Genomic DNA, 20,352 nt, shown 5'->3' on the forward strand with positions numbered 1-20,352 from the left:
AAAACATACACTAATATTAGAGACCCAACACCTGTTCTCTTAATTTGTTTACATGGAAGGTTAAGTATGAGATCTAACATGTAACACTTCCAATCCTGGTTTAACAATCTAGTGTGGTCGATGGAGCTATTTCATGATATTTGTTGTGATTTGGATGACAAGTTATAAGGAAGTTGCTTTGAGGTGCTTGAAGGAGTTGAAGGAAATTTCCAGAAACATGGGTGTTGGTATGCCTGCACAGTGTGGTTTATTCTAACAGCTAAAAGAAATGCAGTACACAAAATGATAATCTTCACATTGTTAGGAAAGAATATTTTAGAGAACTCTTGGAACGTGTAGCTCTAATTTGCTACATTTAACCACCTTTTTTCCCCTCTCTCAGAATTAAGTTTAATTATAGTGGAGCTTATAAGCATTGCTCTGTTTAAATTATATTAGCTTTCCCATTATATTGTATTTATTCAAGGAACCCTGTAGCTTTTAGGTGGATAGGAAATTACTAATTATAAAAGGCATAAATATTTGAAAACCTAGGTTTATGGCAATAATTTCTATTATGGGTCACATAAAAATTTTGTTAAAAGCCAAATTTCAGTTATTTTTCTTTAACACAAAATAACTTCCTTTCCTAATAAGTGTATAGAATTTCAAGCATGTTATTTTTATGACTTTACCTTTTTTCTTGTAATTTTTTATTTTTATATACATTTAAGTGTTTTTTTTTTTTATAATTTCAAAGTTAAAGAAAAGTCATAAGAACAGTTGAAGGAACTCTTATGTACCCTTTAAATAGATGCACTGTCATATGTATTCTGCTGCATTTGCTTTATCATTCTGCCTTTCATGGCTTTTTTTCTGAACTACACGGGAGCAATTTGGAGACCTCACTTCCACTTCTTGCTCGTTATATATTTCAGTCTGCATGTGTCAAGGACAAGGTCATTCTCTTAGATAACTGTGGTACAACATTCAAAATCAGGAAACTTACTACCAGTGCCATACTGTTGTCTAATCCACAGACTATATCCTGATTCTAACAGTTACCCCCTAAAATGTTCATCTTGGCTATAAATTTTCCTAGTCTGGGATCCAGTCGTGGGTCATGCTTATATTTTGTTGTCACCACATATTCAGGCTCTTTCAATCTGACCAAGTTCTTTAGCCTTCTTGGGGTTTCATGACTTTCACATCTTTAAGGATACAGGCCAATTTTGTAAAATGGCCCTCTGTTTTTGTTTATTCTTCTATAGCAGTTAGGCTCACAGTATGCATTTTGTCAGGAAGACCACAGATGAGCTGTTGTGCCATCCCCAGGAAATCTTGATACTGGTTCGTCTTGATGCTGGTGAGGTCAGTTTAGATCCTTTGCCTAACGTGGGTGTGTGCAAGCGTTCTCCACTGTGGAGTTATAAGCTTCCCCTTTATAAGTAATAAGTAATTTATGGGAAATTGCTTTTGAGACTATATAAATATTCTCTTCAAAATTTTACCTTCTGTTTTAGCACCCATTGACTTACGAGCTCCGTTATTCCTTCTACAGTTTTTATTTTTTTATTTATTTATTTTTTTTCCTTCTACAGTTTTTAGTTGGCATTTGTCTCTTAAGGAAGAGCTTCTCCTCCTTCCCTTCTTCCGTCTTTGCTCTCTTCCTTCCTTCCATGCCTTTTCCCTTCCTCTGTTCCTCATTCCTTCCCTCTTGTTCATTTGTTCTTTCTTTCTTCCTTCCTTTCTTTCTTCCCTACCCACCCCCCAATCTGTCTTATCAGTATGGATTCATGGATCCTTAGTTTAGCCAGTGGTTATAATCCATTACTATATTATTTATTTTGATGTCCTAGTTGCCCTAATTTTGGCTGGTGGGAGCCTCTCCAGGCTTGTTCCTGTATCTTGTTGGTATGTCCGCATCATCCTTTGAGCCTTTCTTACTGTCTGGGATAATAAGATGTCTAGAGCTCCACTTGATATTCACTGCCCCTGCCCTAGAATCAACTAGCTTTTCTTCAAGGATCCCTAGTTCCTTTTACTAGAGAATTGTGTTGAGAATCCCTAAACTTGAGTGCTAAAAGTGTTCATTGCTCTTAAGTCTTAGCAAAAGAGCAAGGCGTGTGAGTGTGTGTGTGTGTGTGTGTACATACATCTGTTGTCATCTGCTGAAAATAGTGGGCTCAAATGGATTTCCTATTCCAATCCACTACTACAATATATTTTCTATTCTCTTTCCATGTTTTACCTCTTTTCCAAGGCTTCTGTTATCCTCAATGTATTTATGCATCTGTATATGCCTAGAATGCACCATGATTAGTTTCAGAACTGCCAACTCATGCTACTGTGAAATGCCAACCTACTAGCTAGAGTTAATGTTTCTTTAAAGTAAATTTACTTATAATTCTGTACACAGTTTCATTTTGATAAATGAGTACACCCACACCTTTATCAAACTACAAAACATTTTTGTCCGTAGAAAGTTCCCTCATGCCCTTCCTAGTCAATTTCATGCCCCCTCTTCATATTTTTCTAAAACTCTAGATTAGTTTTGCCTGTTCTAGAACTTTGTATATAGAGAATTACAGAATATATACTCTTTTGTGTCTGGTACCTTTGGATAAGCAGAATATCTGACATTTACATATGTTGCTGTGTGTGCTAGTGTTTTTTATTGCTGGCTAGGATATAGTTTTGTGAAATATCACTATCTCTCAGTTAATGGGCTTTGGATTATTTCAAATAAATTATGAATGCACCTGCTATGAAGATTCACGTACATGTCTTTCTGGAGCCATAGATTACCACTAGGTAAATAGCTAATAGTGTAGTTGCTGAGTTGTGTGCTAAGGGTGTTTGACTTTATAAGAAACTTTCAGACTGTTTTCCCAAGTGAATATACATTTTGCAGCACGCTCAAAATCTGTGTTAGGGATTCTCCAGAGAAACGGGACCAGTAGGATGTGTGTGTGTGTGTGTGTGTATGTGCGTGTGTGTATATTATATATATAGAGAGAGAGAGAAAGGGGGTGGGAGGGGGAGAGAGAGAGAGAGAGATAGAAATTAATTATAAGGAATTGGTTCCTGTGATTATGGAGACTGGCATGTCCAAATCTGCATAGTGGGCTGGCCGGCCTGAGACCCAGGAGAGCTGATGTGCTGATGAAGTCTGAAGACCATCTGCTGGCATAATTTCTTCTTGCTCATGGGAGGCTGGTCTTTGTTTTCTAGTCAGGACTTAAACTCATTGAATGATGCCCACCCCCATTGTGGAGAGCAGTCTGTTTACTCACAGTTCACCAATTTAGATGTTAATTGCATCCCAAAATACCCTCGAAGTTGACACAAAAATTGCCATCACAGATCCATCCCTTGTCACCTTGACTGTCTATGCATCTCCTTAAACTGTATTTCATTCTCTGGTAGAGATGATAACAAGATCATACTCCCACCAATGATACAACTACCTGCACATAACCAAAATGTGCTAACCCTTTCCCCAGAGGAGGATGCAAAATAACAGGTGATGTTCCCTCTTCTCCCTGGTATCCTATATCATAAATACAGGATGTATTTTACAATGTAATGTAAACAACACTTAAATACTATGATACAAAGTCAGTACATCTTATGTTACTGGGTAAGGGTATAAAGGGGCAGGGAGGAGAGAAAACAAAGATACTTGTTTAGTACACAATAAGGAGGAAATACTCATGACAGGTATAATTATTGTTTCTGCAACTGCTCACACACTGTAGCTGGTTTCATAACTATCTCCTACCACTATCCATTCTGCATTCCCTTTGCCTTCAGCAAGCACCTCAGCTGGTCATGGTTCTTCACCTGGTGGGGTGACCCAAACCATTCATCCTGAAGGGTCTGGGCCATTAGCAGTCCTGCCTGACTTGTGTTGTTGTCATTTTCCATTGATGTTAATGACAAGACATGGTCATGTTAAGAGAGGGGATCTCCTGTATTCCAGACATGACCTTCCTTCTTCCCACTGTGAGGAGTAGTCCAGTGTCCCCGGGACTAGTCAGGATCAGTCACCCCAGCTAGCACAGTGACTCCCTTCTTTGCCTGTTGACTCAGAGGCATGAGGAATCTAAAGCATTGTATATGCTCCTCAGTGAATGAGGTTGCCAGCATGCAGTATTGTCTGTCTTTTTAACTCTGCCATTCAAGTAGTTTTGCAGTAGTATCTCAAAGTGACTTAATTCACATGTGCATGATGACCAGTGATACTGAGTCCATTTCATGTGCTTATTGGCCATTCCTATTTCTTCTTTTGTGAAGTGTTCAAATTTATGCACACTCTTATGGAGGTTTCCTTTTAAAAATTGTTAGAGGCCTTTAATAAAATATATATCAGTTGGACACAAGGCCTTTTTCAGAGTTAATTTTTTAAATATTTTATCCCCACTCTGTGGCTGGTCTGTTTTTTTAACTGTCTGTTTTTTTTTTTTTTTAAGATTTTATTTATTTATTCATGAGAGACACAGAGAGAGGCAGAGACATAGGCTGAGGGAGAAGCAGGCTCCCTGTGGGGAGCCCCATGCAGAACTCGATCCCTGGACTCTGGGATCACACCCTGAGCCGAAGGCAGACGCTCAACCACTGAACCACTCAAGTGTCCCTCTTAACTGTCTTTTGATGAGCCTAGTGCTAAATTTTGATAAAGTCTAATTTACTATTTTTTTCATATTCTGCCTAAAAAAATCTTCTACATAAGTATTTTCTGCGAAGATATTCTGTACATTTTCTAGAAGTTTTATAATTTTTTCTTTTACATTTAATTCCATGATGAATCTCAATTTAACTATTTATAAGGTATGAAGTAAGGTTGCCTTTTTTTTCTCTCCACTTGGATATTAGTTTTTCCAGCACTACTTGTTGAAAAGACTCTCTTTTCCCAGTAAATTGTTCTAGCGTCTTTGTTGAAAAAAAAGCTGACCATCTAAGTGAGGGTATATTTCTGGATTTTCTGTTCTGTTCCACTAATTTAATCTTATGCCAATACCACACTGATTACCATTTTATTTCAAATCTGTTTTATTTTTAAAATTATTCATTTATTTATTAAAAGTTTATTTTATTCATGAGAGAGACAGAGAGAGAGAGGCAGAAACATAGGCAGAAGGAGAAGCAGGCTCCATGCAGGAAGCCCAATGTGGGACTCAATCCCGGGCCTCTGGGATCACTCCCTGAGCCAAAGGCAGACGCTCAACCTTGAGCCACCTAGGTGTCCCTCCATGGACATTTTAAAATCAGGTTTGTCAGTTTCTTTAAAAAGCTCCTAGGGATTATGTTTGAGATTGTATTGAATTTAAAGATCAATTTCGGGAGAATATACATCTAAGCAATACTGAATCTTCCAATCAATAAAGTGAGTATATCTTTCTATTTATTTATGTCTTCTTTAATTTTTATCAGTAATATTCTATAGTTTTCAACATAAGAGTCTTATATATCTCTTAATTATTTATTCCTAAGTATTGATTATTCTTTGATATTATTGCAAATGGCTTGTTTTAAAATTGTGTGATGTGAGCATATCAGAATGTCATTAATTCTTATCTAATGGCCTTATATCTTGGGGCCTTGCTAAATTCCTTTATGTATCCTAGTACCATTGTAGATAGGATTTGCTATATAGATAACCAGCTTGTCTATGAAAGAATCTGTTTTATTTTTAAGATCTTTTTTACAGATTTATTTATTTATTTATGGGGGGGGAGCAGAGGGGGAGAATCTTAAGCAGACTCTGTGGAGCCCAGCATGGGGCTCAGTCTCATGACCATGAGATCATGACCTGAGCAGAAATCATGATTTGGACGCTTAACCAACTGGGCTGCCCAGGCACCCTGAATAGAATCAGTTTTAATTCTTCCTTTCCATTTTGAATGACTTTTATTTCCTTTTCTTGCTTCATTATGCTGGCTAAGACCTCTAATACATTATTGACTAGAAGTAAGATTAAACATTTTAATTAGACTTTTCTAATCTGAAATGCTTTGTAATTTGTTCATCTCACAGACCAGAGAGGTCTTAGTGTTGTTCTGTATGACATACATTTCCTCTTTTTTATCATCAGGATTATCTCAGCACTTTTTAAAATTTCCTTATATCATTAGCCATAAATTACACTTGTTCTATTTGTGTACTTCTTTGTTGTCTGTTCCTTATACCAATCCATAAGCCCCTTATAGGAAAAATTCTATCTGTCTTTACCATTGCATCCCCAATATATATAGCACAGTGGGTCCTGGTAGATACTCAGGAAATGCTTTGTCAAATCAGTCAGTATTGGTAGAAACTTTTAGCAATTATACAGTCTATAATTTCCCAGTGTTTGAGTCTCCTTGGCAAAACTTAAGACAGATACTGTTTTTTTGCAAGACTTTTTTCATATTTTTCTTTCTCCTTTGAAAACTTTTTAGGAAGCAGCATTTCAAAAAATTTCTCATAGAAACTTACATTTAGAACTTATACCTAGGGATCCCTGGGTGGTGCAGCGGTTTGGCGCCTGCCTTTGGCCCAGGGTGCGATCCTGGAGACCCGGGATCGAATCCCACGTCGGGCTCCTGGTGCATGGAGCCTGCTTCTCCCTCTGCCTGTGTCTCTGCCTCTCTCTCTCTCTCTGTGACTATCATAATTAAAAAGAAATTAAAAAAAAAAAGAACTTATACCTAGAACTTAAAAAAGTTCTTAATTTATATTTTATAAAATGTGATATAAAAGTAATATTTGTATATTATAGGAAGTTTTCAGTGGTATTTTATAAAAAGCAATACAATTCTTTCTCCTAATTTTTGTGAAGTATTGTGGTGACAAATTGGGATAGTTTACTTTTTCTGAATGTTATATATACTCAAAAGTTAATCAATATGCAGGCAGTTTGCAGTGGCCCAAATAAAGAAACAAGGGTGAATATATTCCACAGTTATCTAGTAAAAGCAGGTGTTTGGTCACTATTTTTTATTCTTTAAAATCTGGAGAAAAACCACTGATGAAGTGAACCTGTTAGGCAAATTATTTCCTTATTTTTGCCCTTTTAGTTTTGTTCTAATCTGAGAAATGCTTCACTTGGGTTTTTTTTTGTGTGTGTAATTTAAACCTGATGAAGGGAAATTGCTCTCAGCCTGAAACACAGTGATCTAGAGTTTATCCAAAAGGCAAAATACCTTTTTTCTTGCTGTTCCATTTTAGTAGCTGCTGAGACAGAAAGTAAGGCTTCAGTTTGTGCACAGACATAAGGAAAATAATGGGGCTTTTCCCCTTCAGTATGTTATAGTCATTCTTTGGCTCATCCCACACATTGACAGTGGAAATTGCATTAAAGAAGCAGGTAGAAACATTTGCAGTTAGATGTGCATTCATTCATCTCCCTCTCTCCCTGATCCACCTTCTTCCTCCTCCCTTCCCCTCCCTCTGCTACCCCTCCCTTCTTCCCTCCCTCTTTCTTCCCTCTTCCCTTTTCCTTTCTTGTCCCTCCTCTCCTTTTTTTTTTTTTTTTAAAGATTTTATTTATTTATTCATGAGAGAGAGAGGCAGAGACACAGGCAGAGGGAGAAGCAGGCTCTGTGCAGGGAGCCCGATGTGGGACTGGATCCCAGGACTCCAGGATCCCATCCTGAGTCAAAGACAGATGCTTAACAACGGATCTACCCAGGCGTCCCATTGTCCCTCCTCTCCTGTCCCCTCTTCCTCCCTCCTTCCTTCCTGCACTCCCTCTATGTCATGATGTTCTTGTTCTTACATATGTAGTAGAGAATAAGACCTCTTGGCCTTTCCATATGCAGTTTACATTGTTGTAGGGGAGGTAGATAGTAAAGAAACAAATAAGCATATGCATCTGATAATTTTTGCTAGTCACAAGGGCTATAAACAAAGCGTGTATACACGCAGACATGTATCTTAGAGAATGAAAATGAATGAGAATCCTAGAAGGCCGAAGGAGAGAGCATTTGAGCTGAGTTCTGCAGGTCCGCAAAGTCAAAGAGCATGTTTTAGGAAGGGGGGATAGCAAGTTGGTAGCCCTGAGAACAGATTGGGTTTGGTATTAGAGAGGAACTGGAATGCAAACACATGTGCCATGAGCTTGGGAGAGAACAGTCTAAGAAGAGGCTAGAGGAGAAAGTAGGGCCCGATTCAGAGGGCATGATGGCATGATGAACCATTTCCCCTTGATTCCAAGTTCAGCCCAAAGCCAGTGGTCCACACGTGGCATGTTAGTTCATTTTGTCTTTTAGATGCCACAAAAACATCTCTCATATGATCAAAATAACCTCAGTTCAAATTCTCATTTTAGTTTTCTCTCCTAAAAATAGAAAAAGAAATACATGAACTAAAACCTGACACAACTGAAAAAAGATGAGCAAATCCACAATTACCAATGGGGATTTCAGTAGTCCTCTGATAATGGATATAATAAGTAGACAAATATTCAGTAAGGATTTGGATGAGGGACTCGAACAACCCTACTAACCAAGTTGGCTTCATTGCCATTTTATTTTGTTTAATGGAATGCTCTATGCTATATGCTTGTCTCCCCGGGTGTCCATGAAGCATTCACCTAGATGGACCAGATTTGGGGCCAGAGCCATTTCAATAAATTTGAAAGCTTTGAAATCATACTGAACATATTCTCTGACCACAGCAGAATTAAACAGAAATCAGTATCAGAAAAATACCTGAAAACCCCAAAATATCTGGAACTCAAACCACACATTTCTGAATGACTCATGAGTCAAAGAAGAAATGACAAAGGATATTGGAAATGACATACTTTGAAATGCATGAGAATGAAAAGGTAACCCATGTCTCTTATTTAAGACAAAAATACTAACGTGCAAATAGGTAGAGATTTGCATTTTCAGCTCTTTCTGTTTGTCTGCGTCTTGAATTTCCTGCTTGCTTCAAGTGGAGTGTCAGTCTGTCCCGTTCCTTGAGATGAGATGAGTGTGGCCATATCCCTGCTGCCAGGCTGCACCTGGCCTGAGTCAGTCTGGCCTTGTCTATTTGACTAAATAGTCCGAATACTTTCTTCTGGCTCCACTCAGTGAATATTTACCATTTTCAGAGGTCATCTTCCTGGAACTATGGATGGGGATTTTTGGAGGAATAACAGGTTCAAGTTACATGATTCTTTGGCTAACCTCAGTTAGAACCTGTCAATGCTGCTTCTTTTGCCTCCTCCCTCCTACCTGGGGAATTCCAGTCTGCCTTCTCCCGACCTCTCAAACTTGTGTGTCTTTCCTTCAGTTCCCTTCTGTGACCTCTGTTTCTTCCAGCAGTGCTTTCATTGTTTTGACTTTTTCATTTTGTGACTTTTTATGATCTTTACTCTCAGTCTGCTTATCAGCTTGTCTCAGTGAAATTCATTCGTTTAGGCTTGACTGTGTGCTAGGCCTTTAAGCTAGGTGATTGGTTTGCACATGTGACGGTGGGGTGGTAACTTATCAATCAAATAATTAATTGGAGTGTGCTAAGTACTTTGACAGAGCCTTATTGGAAGGGTTATGTAACCAAGCATTTGTTCAACAAACACCTATGGAACTCCTCCTGTGTACCAGGCACTGTGCAGTGGAGGTGGTATTCCAGGTAGAAGGTGCTGATTGATTAAAGGTGAGGCATGGTGCTGTGAAGGAGTAGAGAATGATCTGGAGTAGGTAATCTGCTCTGGCACAAGGTATTTGGTGGGGACTTTGATGTAGTAAGTGGTAAGAGGAAAAGCTGGGAAGGTCAGGAAAGTCCTTCTGGTTTTTGTTTGTTTGTTTTTAGGGAATTTAGTCCTGTTTATGTGGGCATAGTATGTATTAGCTTTATGATGACTCTTTCCAGCACTTTCACACTACCCATATCTCTTATTTCTTTGGTAACTCTTCTGTTTACTGTAGTGACCAGTGGCTCTAAGGAGTGGTGACTACTGGCACTGCTTATCATGTAGTTTTTAAAAGCGGGTTATGGGGGGGGTTACCAGTAGAGAAGGAACTCAAAGTAAGGAGGCATGTATGTGGTACTCTTACCTTATGTGGAATATTTCCTTCTAGGGTATACTTAGCCCTTTGAAATCTTTGTTGTTATTATTATTAATTTTTGAGAGGGAGGGAGGAGGGATGAGGGACAGAGGGAAAAGAAGGGAGAGAATCTTAAGCTGGTTCCATGCTCCATGCAGAGCCGGAAGTGAGGCATGATCTCACAACCCTGACATCTTGATCTGAGCCAAAATCAAGTTGGACGCTTAATTGACTGAGCCACCCAGGTGCCCTCAAATCATTATTATTTTTGAAGGTAGGGGAGGAAGAGGTTGAAATATAAACATATTACTTTGAAAACACCCTGTAGAGTAATATTTCAATTTATTGCCCACCCTGAAATTTTTTATTTTTTTCCTTTAGGTTTCTTGCTATTTAAAGATTTTTGTTTGAATGAAATTAATGAAGCTGTACCTCAGGTGAAGTTTTATGAAGAGGTAAGAAGTGACTGTTTTACTGATGCTTTTATTTTAAAAGCATATGTAGACTGTAATTTGGAAAACATCAAGACAACTAAATATCTTATAAATATGTAGAAATTCATTGACTGTAATTAGTAGCATAAGGTATAATATGTAGTTGATTATAGACTGACAACATCTGTAAAAATCATATTTTCAAGGGCTCTGAAGTGCTCTGCAAGCACTGAGGAATAGTTGGATTAAAATTCCAGAGGAGGGATTATCACTTAGAGGGGCACTGAGGATCAGCAACTGCTTGATTTTCTGCAGAAGCTTGCTGATTTCAGAGAAGTAAGCTGAGGCAGAGGGTCTCTACTGAGTGAAAGAGAAACTAGCAAAGTTTTCTGGTTACATGTGGCTGGAGTGACAAATTGTGGAGACGTGGGTGGGAAAGGGGAGCTTCAGACCCACAGCTGGTTTCCCCAGTAAGACGTTCGAAAGACAGCTGAAGAGACGGGCGCCTCACTGAAATCTCCCACAGCCTTATGCTGATGTATTGAAATGTGGACCTGTGGTGGCAGGAATCTGAAAACAGAATGGGCAAGAGATGAAAACCCTAGGGAACAGTCGATTGACCCTGAAGATCTGTAACTACGTCTCACCTGGGGCAGCTACCGATTTCTAGGTGTCATAAGCAGAGAAGAGTCCAGGTCTGGCCCTAGCTAGAAGGCTGCTTCTGAGAGACAGAAAAGCCAGAAAGGTTTCTGGGACTAGAATAAAAAACAAATGAAACTGGAGGGGCCCCGAACATGTGATTAGTCTTCTCAAGAATTATGTCAAGGAGGCCAAAGAGCTGTTCTGAAAACTTCTTGCAGGCAGAACTGAGTCTAATGTTGACAAAGACTTCTAACTGAATTCCATGGGGAGCTATGCCTTAAGAACAGGGGCAAACCAGAGGCAGACTGAATCCTACAAAAATGGAGACCCAGCCCAATCCTGTCCTGTACTGGTGATCAGCCCTCTCTCCACCTGTATAGCAGAGTACAAGGGTGGCCTCTGTCCTTTTTTGTTAGGTGGAAAATAATATAAAGACACCCTAAAATGTATAGCATACAGTAAAAAGGGGGGAGGCATCTAAGATACAAGATCATATGTCTCATAAGGTAATAGAAAGAGACCTGCATGAGTCTGATATTTAAGTTAGCTGACAGGTACTTAAAAATAACCATAAATAATATGTTTAAGATGATAGAGCAGAAGATAAAGTAGATGGAGGAATAGTGAATTTCAGTCCAATTTATCATAAAGAACCAAATGGATATTGTAGAACATCAAGTATAATATTTGAAATTAGAATCTAATGACTAGAGTCAATAGCAGATTGGTTACAGCATAAGATAGGATTAATTATTAGGGAGGCAGGTCAGTAGATAATTTCATGCTAAAACACAGAAAAGAAAGAATGTAAAAAGAAATAGATAAGGGTATTAAAGACATGTGGTTAAAAGATCTAACACATGTAGTATTGGAAACCCAGAAGGTGAAGAGAGAGAATAGGGCAGAAACAATATTTGAAGAGATAATACTAAGCATTTTATAAAATGCTGAAAGGCAGCTGCTACAGATTCAGAGAACTTAGAAAACCCCAAGCAGAATGGCTGCAAAGGAAACCTGTCTTTGCACATCAAGATAACACGGTGGAAACTTATGACAAAGGAAACATCTTCAAAGCAACTAGAGGATAGAAAAGGACACATTGCTTTTAAAGGAGTAACAAATAATATGACTATCACATCTTAAAAGAAATGATTAAAACAAAAACAATAGCAACTACAACAACAAAAAAGACAGTAAGGTGGCCATCTAAGTAATAAAAAAAATAAAATCCAAAAACCTCTGCTAACCTAGAATTCCATTTCTAGCAAAAATTTCCTTTAAAATGTAGGTGGAATAAAGATATTTTCAGAGAAAAACTGAGGGAATTTTGTCAGTCATGGACCTGCATTATAAGAAATACTAAGAAGAGATACTTTAGGCAGAAGAACAATACTCCCAGATGGAAATGCAGGAAGGAGTGAGGTCATCATAAAGGGTGATGTGTATGTAAAATACGAATGAATGTTGACCATGCAAAACAGTGTTTTTAGATTTTAAAATGTATATAAAACTAAAATGTATGATAGTACAAGAGGCAAGAGGGGTTTGAAGAAGGTAAAGTGTTTTAAGATCCTAGGATTATTAGTGGGGCTGGATGGTAAAAGTAATCATTTGCATTGACTTTTTAATCCGGTATGGATGCATATTGTATCTCTAAGGCAACTCTTAAAATGTGTATATCTAACAAGTTAAAAGAGGGAAAATGGAATAAAACAAAATTGGATTAATTTAAAAAAGGAATAAAAGGAGGACATAAAATAGGTGGGTCAAATTGAAAACAAAGAATAAGATGGCAGCTATAAATCCATCTATATAAGTAATTACATTTAATGGAAATGGACTAAATACTCCCAAGTAAAAGTCTAAAATTGCCTGCCTGAATAAATCAGCAAAACTCTATTGTCTACTGCTTACAAGGAACATACTTTAAATGAAAGGATGCCAGAGGATATACAAGTACAAACACCAACTGAAGCAAAGCTGGTATAGCAACACTAATATCAGATCAAGTATCTGGTAAATGCTACTTGGAGATAGAGATTATTTTGTAGTGATAACAGGGTCAGGATCACAATCTTAAACTTATATGTAACAAATAATGTAACTTCAAAATATATAAAGCCAAAATTGACAGCTAAAATAAGACAACTCTGCATTCTTAGTGGGAGACATTAACACTCTTCAAGAGTTTATAGAACAGACAGATAAAAAATTAGTAATGATATAAAAATCTTAATAAAATTATGAGTAAACTTGACCTAATGGACATATATAGAATGCTACACCCAACAAAAATAGAATATGTTTTCATTAAAGTGGAAGATTTACCAAAAGAAAATTATTTGCCAGGCCCTATAGAAAGTTCCTGCAGATTTCAAGATCAAAATTGTTTTCTGATCACAATAGAATTAAACTCAATAACAGAGTTTACTAAGAAATCCTTAACTGCTTGGAAATAAATATACTTGTAAGTAATTTATGAGTCAAAGAAGAAATTAGAACAGAAATTAGAAAAAATTTCAATTTAAAATATATTTAAGAAACGACATGCCATTATTAGCACAATGTATCCTTATCCTAAAGCATTTAAATGGTTCAAAGAAATTGGAGCATAATTAGGACTGATATTAGTAATCTTTGTATATGCTTGAAAATTGGAGGAATATTCTTTTCTTTTGGGATTATTGATATACTTGAAAACGATATTTTCTATATTTTTAAAACTGTATTAATGTATTTCCAGGGAGAATGATCAAATTATTATGTACATTTAGCATCATGTAAAAAAAGTAAGCCAAATGCAAAAAGATTTTACTCATTTTATTATTTCAGTCTGAATTGTAGTCTAGATGAGTATCACAGCTTGATCTGTCAAAAGAAATTTCTTTCTCTGCTCTTAAAAGCTTTACAACTCTTCAGTTTCAGCAAGTACTAAGTTGCCTTGTCAAATACAGAGAAATCTTTAACAGATAACTTTTGTAAGGTTGAAACAGATGGGCAATCTACTTGGGTTACTTCTTAAGCCCTTCTTGCCAGTATGGCAGTGAATACTGCTGGTGTGTTTCCATTTGAACTTTAAACATTAGAGTTTCTCTTGGTTGGCTTGCTCCCAGCTCTTCACACCTGTCTTCTAGTTTGGCACACCATGGACCTAGCTTATCAGATTATCCCCTTGAAGGATAATGCTCCAAAGCTCCCTTGCAACTTGCTCTGTATTCTTTTATTGAAGGTACCGTTCAGTCTTGGGGCTTCAAATACAGTTTTCTAAATTAGTACAGCCTTTAAGCATTGCGGTTATCAATAATTCTTCTCTTTGTCCTTGGTTTTATCAGTCTGATTATTTCTGGTGGTTGTTGTATGACCCCAATCCCTAGAAAACTTCTTTGTCAGTTGTCTTGAAATGCATATTTTATATGTTTAATTTCCACTTTCCTGGATCCCCAGACTTAGTGGTTACCCATTTCCAGTGTGTTAAAGGCCTAATAGCTTATTCTGACATTCACAGATCTTTATATTAGTCATTACTTACCTTTCTTTCACCACCTTCTCATACATAGAACTGCCACTAACTGCTGAGCCTGTTCTATTTCTTTTCTTATGTCCTTCCTTCCAACCTCAAATGCTGCTTTGCCTTCTTGGCCTGTGGAAAGCCTAGCTTCTTTTGTGTGTAATATATATAATTATAATTTTATATAAAATATATTTTCTTGTATATTCACTAATAAGTCTCTCTGAACAGCTAGCTAGCCCAGTCTTCCACGATTGCTTGCGCCTTTGATTCCCACACAATTTGTTGTCTGTAACACTCTGTAACACTTAACCTATGCCTGCTGCTTCTGTGTGCAAAATTGTTATTTATCTTCATCTGTATTTGACTCACAGACACATGGCCTAGCTAAGCTCCAGGTGCAGCCATGCCTCTTATTTGCTGTAGGACGTCAGGGCAGTGGGTGAGCCATCTCTGAAGCATCTATCTTTCAGACTTGGAGTTTATAAATGTGAACAGTGTGCTGTCCCTATACTTGAGGAGCGCACAGTAGGGGGACTTCATACTTGAGCTTCAGTTAACCTCATCTACAAAATGAAGTTACTAATCATCCCCTGCTACTTCAAAGGCTAATTGTGAGGCTCAGATTGGATGCTGGATGGACAGTTGCTTTCTAAACCTTATCTATAGTATGCTGCTGAGGTAGATGGAGGCTGTAACTTAGTGGTTGAGAGTGCCAGCTATAAATTTAGCCTGCCTGGGTTTGGATTTGGACTTCTCTAATTACTAACTACATAAACTCGGGCAAGCAATTTCTAGCCTATCTACCTGAGTGTCCTTCACTAAGAATGAGGGTGATAGCAGTGCCTGTCTCTCAAGCTTGTGTGTGTGTGTGAAAGCAGCACACCAGAACGGTGACAGACACATAGTTACTGCTCAGTGTGTTGGTTCCACTTCCTTGTTCCATTTAGATTTGGAGGCAGCTCATAAAAATATGTATACATACCTAGATTTAGAAATAAGTCATGGAAAACAGAGAACAAATATAAGATCAGAGGCAAAGTTATTACTTAGGATCTTCTTCATTCATTCAACCAATATATATCAAACACCTGTGCCTGACATTGCTTGGATGAACAAGACAAAGTCCTTGTTCTCTTTGAGCTTCTATTCTGGTTGAGAGAAACAGATGATAAAAAGTAATAAATAACAGGAAATGTATGAAGAAGTAGTAACTGCTATGCAATGACTCAAAACAGACTCAAAACTCAGTGTGATGCATTATGACTTTGGGGGCCACTTCTGATTGATGGGTCAAAAATTGACTCTCTGAAGAGCAAGTATGGAAGCAGATTTGATTGATAAGGAGGCTAGTCTTTTGAAGATGGGAACAGAGTGAGGAGAGAGAGCATTTTAGGCTAACTGTGGCTAAGACATAGCCCTTAACCTGGTGGGAAAGAATTGGGCATGTTTGAGGAACTGAAAGAAGACCAAAATAGTATGTTCTTCGTGGATGAGAGAATTGGGATGTGTGAGATAAGATCAGGTTGAGGAGGGAGACAGGGTTGGGGGCCAGAGTAACAAATTCAGATTTTATTCTAGAGCCCATGCAGAATTTAAGATGGGAGGTGTGAAGTGAATATTCTCTAAATATCAATTAGATTCAGGGGATTGATGTGATCTTCCACGTCTTTACTGATTAGGTCTACTTGTTCTATAAGTTGCTGAGATTGTAGAATTGTCTGTTCTTTATCTTGTCATTTAAAAAATGTATTTGAAGTGTGTTATTACATTCATATGCATTTATGATTGTTATGTCTCTTCATGTAAAATGTCCCTCTTCATTGCTTGTCATAGTCTTTGTCTTGAAAATGACTTCACTGGATATTATTAGAGCTGTTTAGTCTCTTTTTGCTTATTGTTTTCATGATAAATCTTTTCCTTTCTACTTTCAACCAGTGTTTTCATATATAAAGTCTTTTTCTTTGAGACAAATATAAAAGTGTCTTGCTCACCACCCCTCACCCATTTCTGATAATGTCTGTATTTTAGTGGAATAATTTTAGATACTATGTTTATCCTTTGTGGGGTTTGCTGACTTCCTGAAATCTGTAAATTCGTATCATTCACCAAATCTAGTGAAATTTGAGCCATTATCCTTAAGCATTTTTCTACCTCAGTCTCTTTCCCTTTCTGGGACTCCAGTTACATGTGTGTTTGATTTTTGAATATAATGCCAAATATTACTGATGCTCTGTTCAATTTTTTCACCCAAATATATATATATATATATATATATATATACACACTTTTCTGTTCTTCAGATAGGGTAATTTTTATGGATCTGTCTTTAAATTCATTGTCTCTTTTGGCATCTCTACTTTGCTATTATGTCCACCCATTGAATTTTTTATTTCAGATGTATGTTTTAGTTATAAAATTTCCATTTGGTTTTTCTCATAGTTAATATGTTTCTGCTGCTATTTCCTATCTTTTTATTCATTACATGCATATCTCTTGTTATGTCTTTGAATATAGTTCTAATAGCTGCATCCATCAGCGTCATCTTGGTTGGAATGGTCTTCATTTATGGTGTTTTCTCTTGCACGTGGGCCACATTTTCCTGTTTCTTGATATGTAGAATAATTTTAGATTGTATCTTGTACATTGGGATTGATCTATTAATAGATACTCTAAACTCTGTATACTTCTTCAAAGGGTATTGATTTTTTGTTTTAGCAGTTAACTCATCTTACTAGATTTCAAAAACTCTGTCTTCTTATACAGTGAATAGCAGCTGAATCTCACTCAGTTCTTTTAGCTTTAGCTGAAATGCTTTGGATCTGCCAAGGCTTGCATGTCATTATGGGGTCCAACAGAGATGTTGACAGAATGTATATACAGAATTTTGGATCTGACTCTCTGGCTATTTATTTTCAGGAATATCCTCTCTTACTTTCTGGCTTTTGTTCGATGCCCCTTCCCCATTACGTATCTATACTTTTGGTCACTCCGGCTTGTGCTCAGTGTAGTTGGGTCTTATATATGTCCAGTATTTACAGTTGTTTTCTCAGGATAATTGGTCCCTTAGCAGTTATTTGGCTATTACCTAAAGCAGAGCCTGGGTTTATGACATATTTTGAATGTAAAACCAATATGATTGATTAATTGGATGTAGGAGGCAGTAGAAGCAGGAGTGTGAGCAAAAGAGCAGGAATCAAAGATGATTATTTCTTCTTTGGCTTAAGCAATTGGGAGGATGGTTTTACTCATGTTTGTGATAAAGAAGACTAGGGAAAGAGCATGCTTGGCTGGGGTAGAGAGGATATGGAAATGCCAAATGGGTGGTTAGATATTTAGAATCTGGAGCTCAGAGGAAGAAGCGAGTACTAGGGATCCTGACTTAGACATCAGAATGTAATTGATATTTTAACCTGTGGGACTGAAAATTTTTACCTTATAGTAATACAGCAGGTGAAAAAGGGGTACTCTGGCACCATGCTCTGAGGCACATCAGAATTTAGAAGTCCAACAGAGGAGGAAGAACTACCAAGGGAGACTGAGGAAGTGAGGCCAGTGTGGCAAGCCTCTGGAGAGTGTAGATCACACAAGTCAGAAAAACAAAGCTGCCAAGAAGGTGGGAAGGACAGCTGAGCTGAATGCTTGCTGCAGAGTCAGTGGAGCTACAGACAAAAGAGAGACCCTTGATTGGGCAAGCAGAGGCCATTAGTGGCTTCACAAGGCCCTCTTCCTAAAATGGTAGTGAGAAAGTGAGATATGATAGCTGTGGACCAAAAGTGCTTGCTCTTAGGGTTCTGCTTATTCAGGCTACATGTTCAGCTGTGAGCTTTGTAACCACCCAAGCAGAAAGGCACTGCATGGCCAGTGCATGCTCAACCTTGATGATGATACTTCTTTTCTGTTCAGGGGGAGACTTTTCACCTTGAGCTTGGGCTGCTACTTGCTCAGGTTACCTGGTCAACCTAACTGCCTAAATTAGAGGGGGCATTTTTCATGCACAAGCTACAATAAGATCATCCCATCTAGAGCCAATTGATAGTTGACTGCGTGTTCTTTAATTAGTGGTCTTCCTGATAATAGGAAGTGAATTTTGAATTACAGTCACAGATACTCAGACACTTTAGGCTTTTCCTTTGCCTACTAAGAGTTCCTTTTCTGTTGTTCACTTTGGAGTTTATGAGGCACAGATCTCTTAATAAAGCTCGTATTGTGGTTCAGAGTATCTTTTGCCCAAGAAACCAAAATGTTCCATGGCATTGGATTATTACAGTTTATGGAAAACTTCCATACTATCAGCATTTGTTTAAACAGGTGTCAACTTGCTTTCTAGGTGCCCTGGAACACAGCCTTATGTTGCATTACATTTGCTTTCAAGGATAATAATTCCATGAAGGCTTATTATTTCTTGACTTTGTTTAGTGTTTAGGCAGAAATGTTTCCTTTCATTTACTAACAGTCTACCTGTTTTATCCCAGAATTCTGTATTGACCTTTGGACCTGCCCCCCATTTTTTTTTTTTTTTTTTTAGAGATTTTCTTTTCTTATTTGAGAGAGAGAAAGAGCACAGAGAAGGGGGGAGAAGAAGAGGGGGAGAGAGAAGCAGACTCTTTGCTGAGCAGGGAACCTGACGTAGGGCTCCATCCCAGGACCCTGAGATCATGACCTGAGCCAAAGGCAGACACTTAATGGACTGAGCCACCCAGGCGCCCCTGGACTACATAAAATTAAAACAAAAAAAAAAATTAACCAAACCAGATCCTCTGTTTATTTTCTGACTCTACTTCAGATTTTGGTGTTTGGCTTTTGTTGCCTCCCAGTACCACATTTGTGTCTGGCATGGTATTTGAACTCTTTAGATTTGTTCTTCTCAATTAACTCAGGGTGGTGAACCCTGGATCTTTTTGGTAATGCCAACACTGCTGGATTGCTGCTTCCTTAGAAAAGTCTTTTCTGGTTGGATGGAGTATAACCTACTCCAGTCGGCCTGCCTTCATGGCAGACTTTATTGCCTCTTCCAAGACTCCCTTCTAAGCCCTGGCTGTCACAGACTTGTGAATCTTATTGTAACAATATGGCCCCAGTAATTTCTCCATGTGTGAGCCAGCTGGCTTTCACCTGGGCCCTCAGTATTTCACACACCCAGTTCCCTGCCGACTATGCCCCTTCTTTATCAGTAATTCTTATAGGATTTACAGGTTTTGATTTCAGAACTATCCCAGCCTTATTGCAAAAAGGCAACTTTCATTTCTATTCTATCATCCCAGAATAAAGAACACTCAGATATTATGAAAGTCAATGTAAACAACTGCCTATCTGTTGAAAACTTTGTTCCCAAAAGTAAGTCATTTGTTTAAAGAGGTGTCATTTTATTGAAGATCTTTGATGCAGTCTTCCTGCTAACTCCATATTTCATTTGTGCCCTCATTCTCTTGTCTTTTGGATTAAAAGTATTTCTGTAGTAAATAAATAAAAGAAACACTCTGATCTAGCAGCTTCTATTACCAGATTAGAGGGATTGGGGCTAGTTCTACATAAAGCAAGTATTTCTAAAGCATGATTTTTATTATTTGGCTGTCTTAACACTGTTCTGATTGACTTTCCTAATAAGTTAGCAAAATATCTGTTTGAAGTAACCTATTTATTAATACTTTATTGTGCAGCTGAGGCTCCAACCTGAAAAAAACAAAAAACAAAAAACAGTGCTTTTCATCTATGGGTTAATGCCTTTCTAAAATATTCAGTTGATTTTTTAAAGGGATCCTTGCTG

At 37.7% G+C, this 20,352-nt stretch overlaps 1 protein-coding gene across 9 annotated transcripts in view; it reads left to right on the forward strand.

Annotated features, from left to right (window-relative positions):
- GRK3 (G protein-coupled receptor kinase 3) overlaps window positions 1-20,352 on the forward strand; it is a 132,351-nt gene that overhangs the window by 49,561 nt on the left and 62,438 nt on the right. For 8 of the 9 annotated variants that reach the window (XR_007406100.1, XR_003146695.3, XR_007406099.1 and 5 more), the window contains exon 3: window positions 10,383-10,456. The exons of the other annotated variant lie outside the window; for it this stretch is intronic. Coding sequence is in view for 4 of the 8 variants with exons in the window: in XM_025474356.3 (XP_025330141.1) it covers window positions 10,383-10,456 (74 nt within the window). In the remaining 4 variants the exon portion in view is untranslated. The remainder of the gene's footprint in view (window positions 1-10,382; window positions 10,457-20,352) is intronic. 9 annotated transcript variants of the gene reach the window in all.

This window comes from Canis lupus, chromosome 26 (assembly GCF_003254725.2).
Source record: "Canis lupus dingo isolate Sandy chromosome 26, ASM325472v2, whole genome shotgun sequence".
Lineage (NCBI taxonomy): Eukaryota > Metazoa > Chordata > Mammalia > Carnivora > Canidae > Canis > Canis lupus.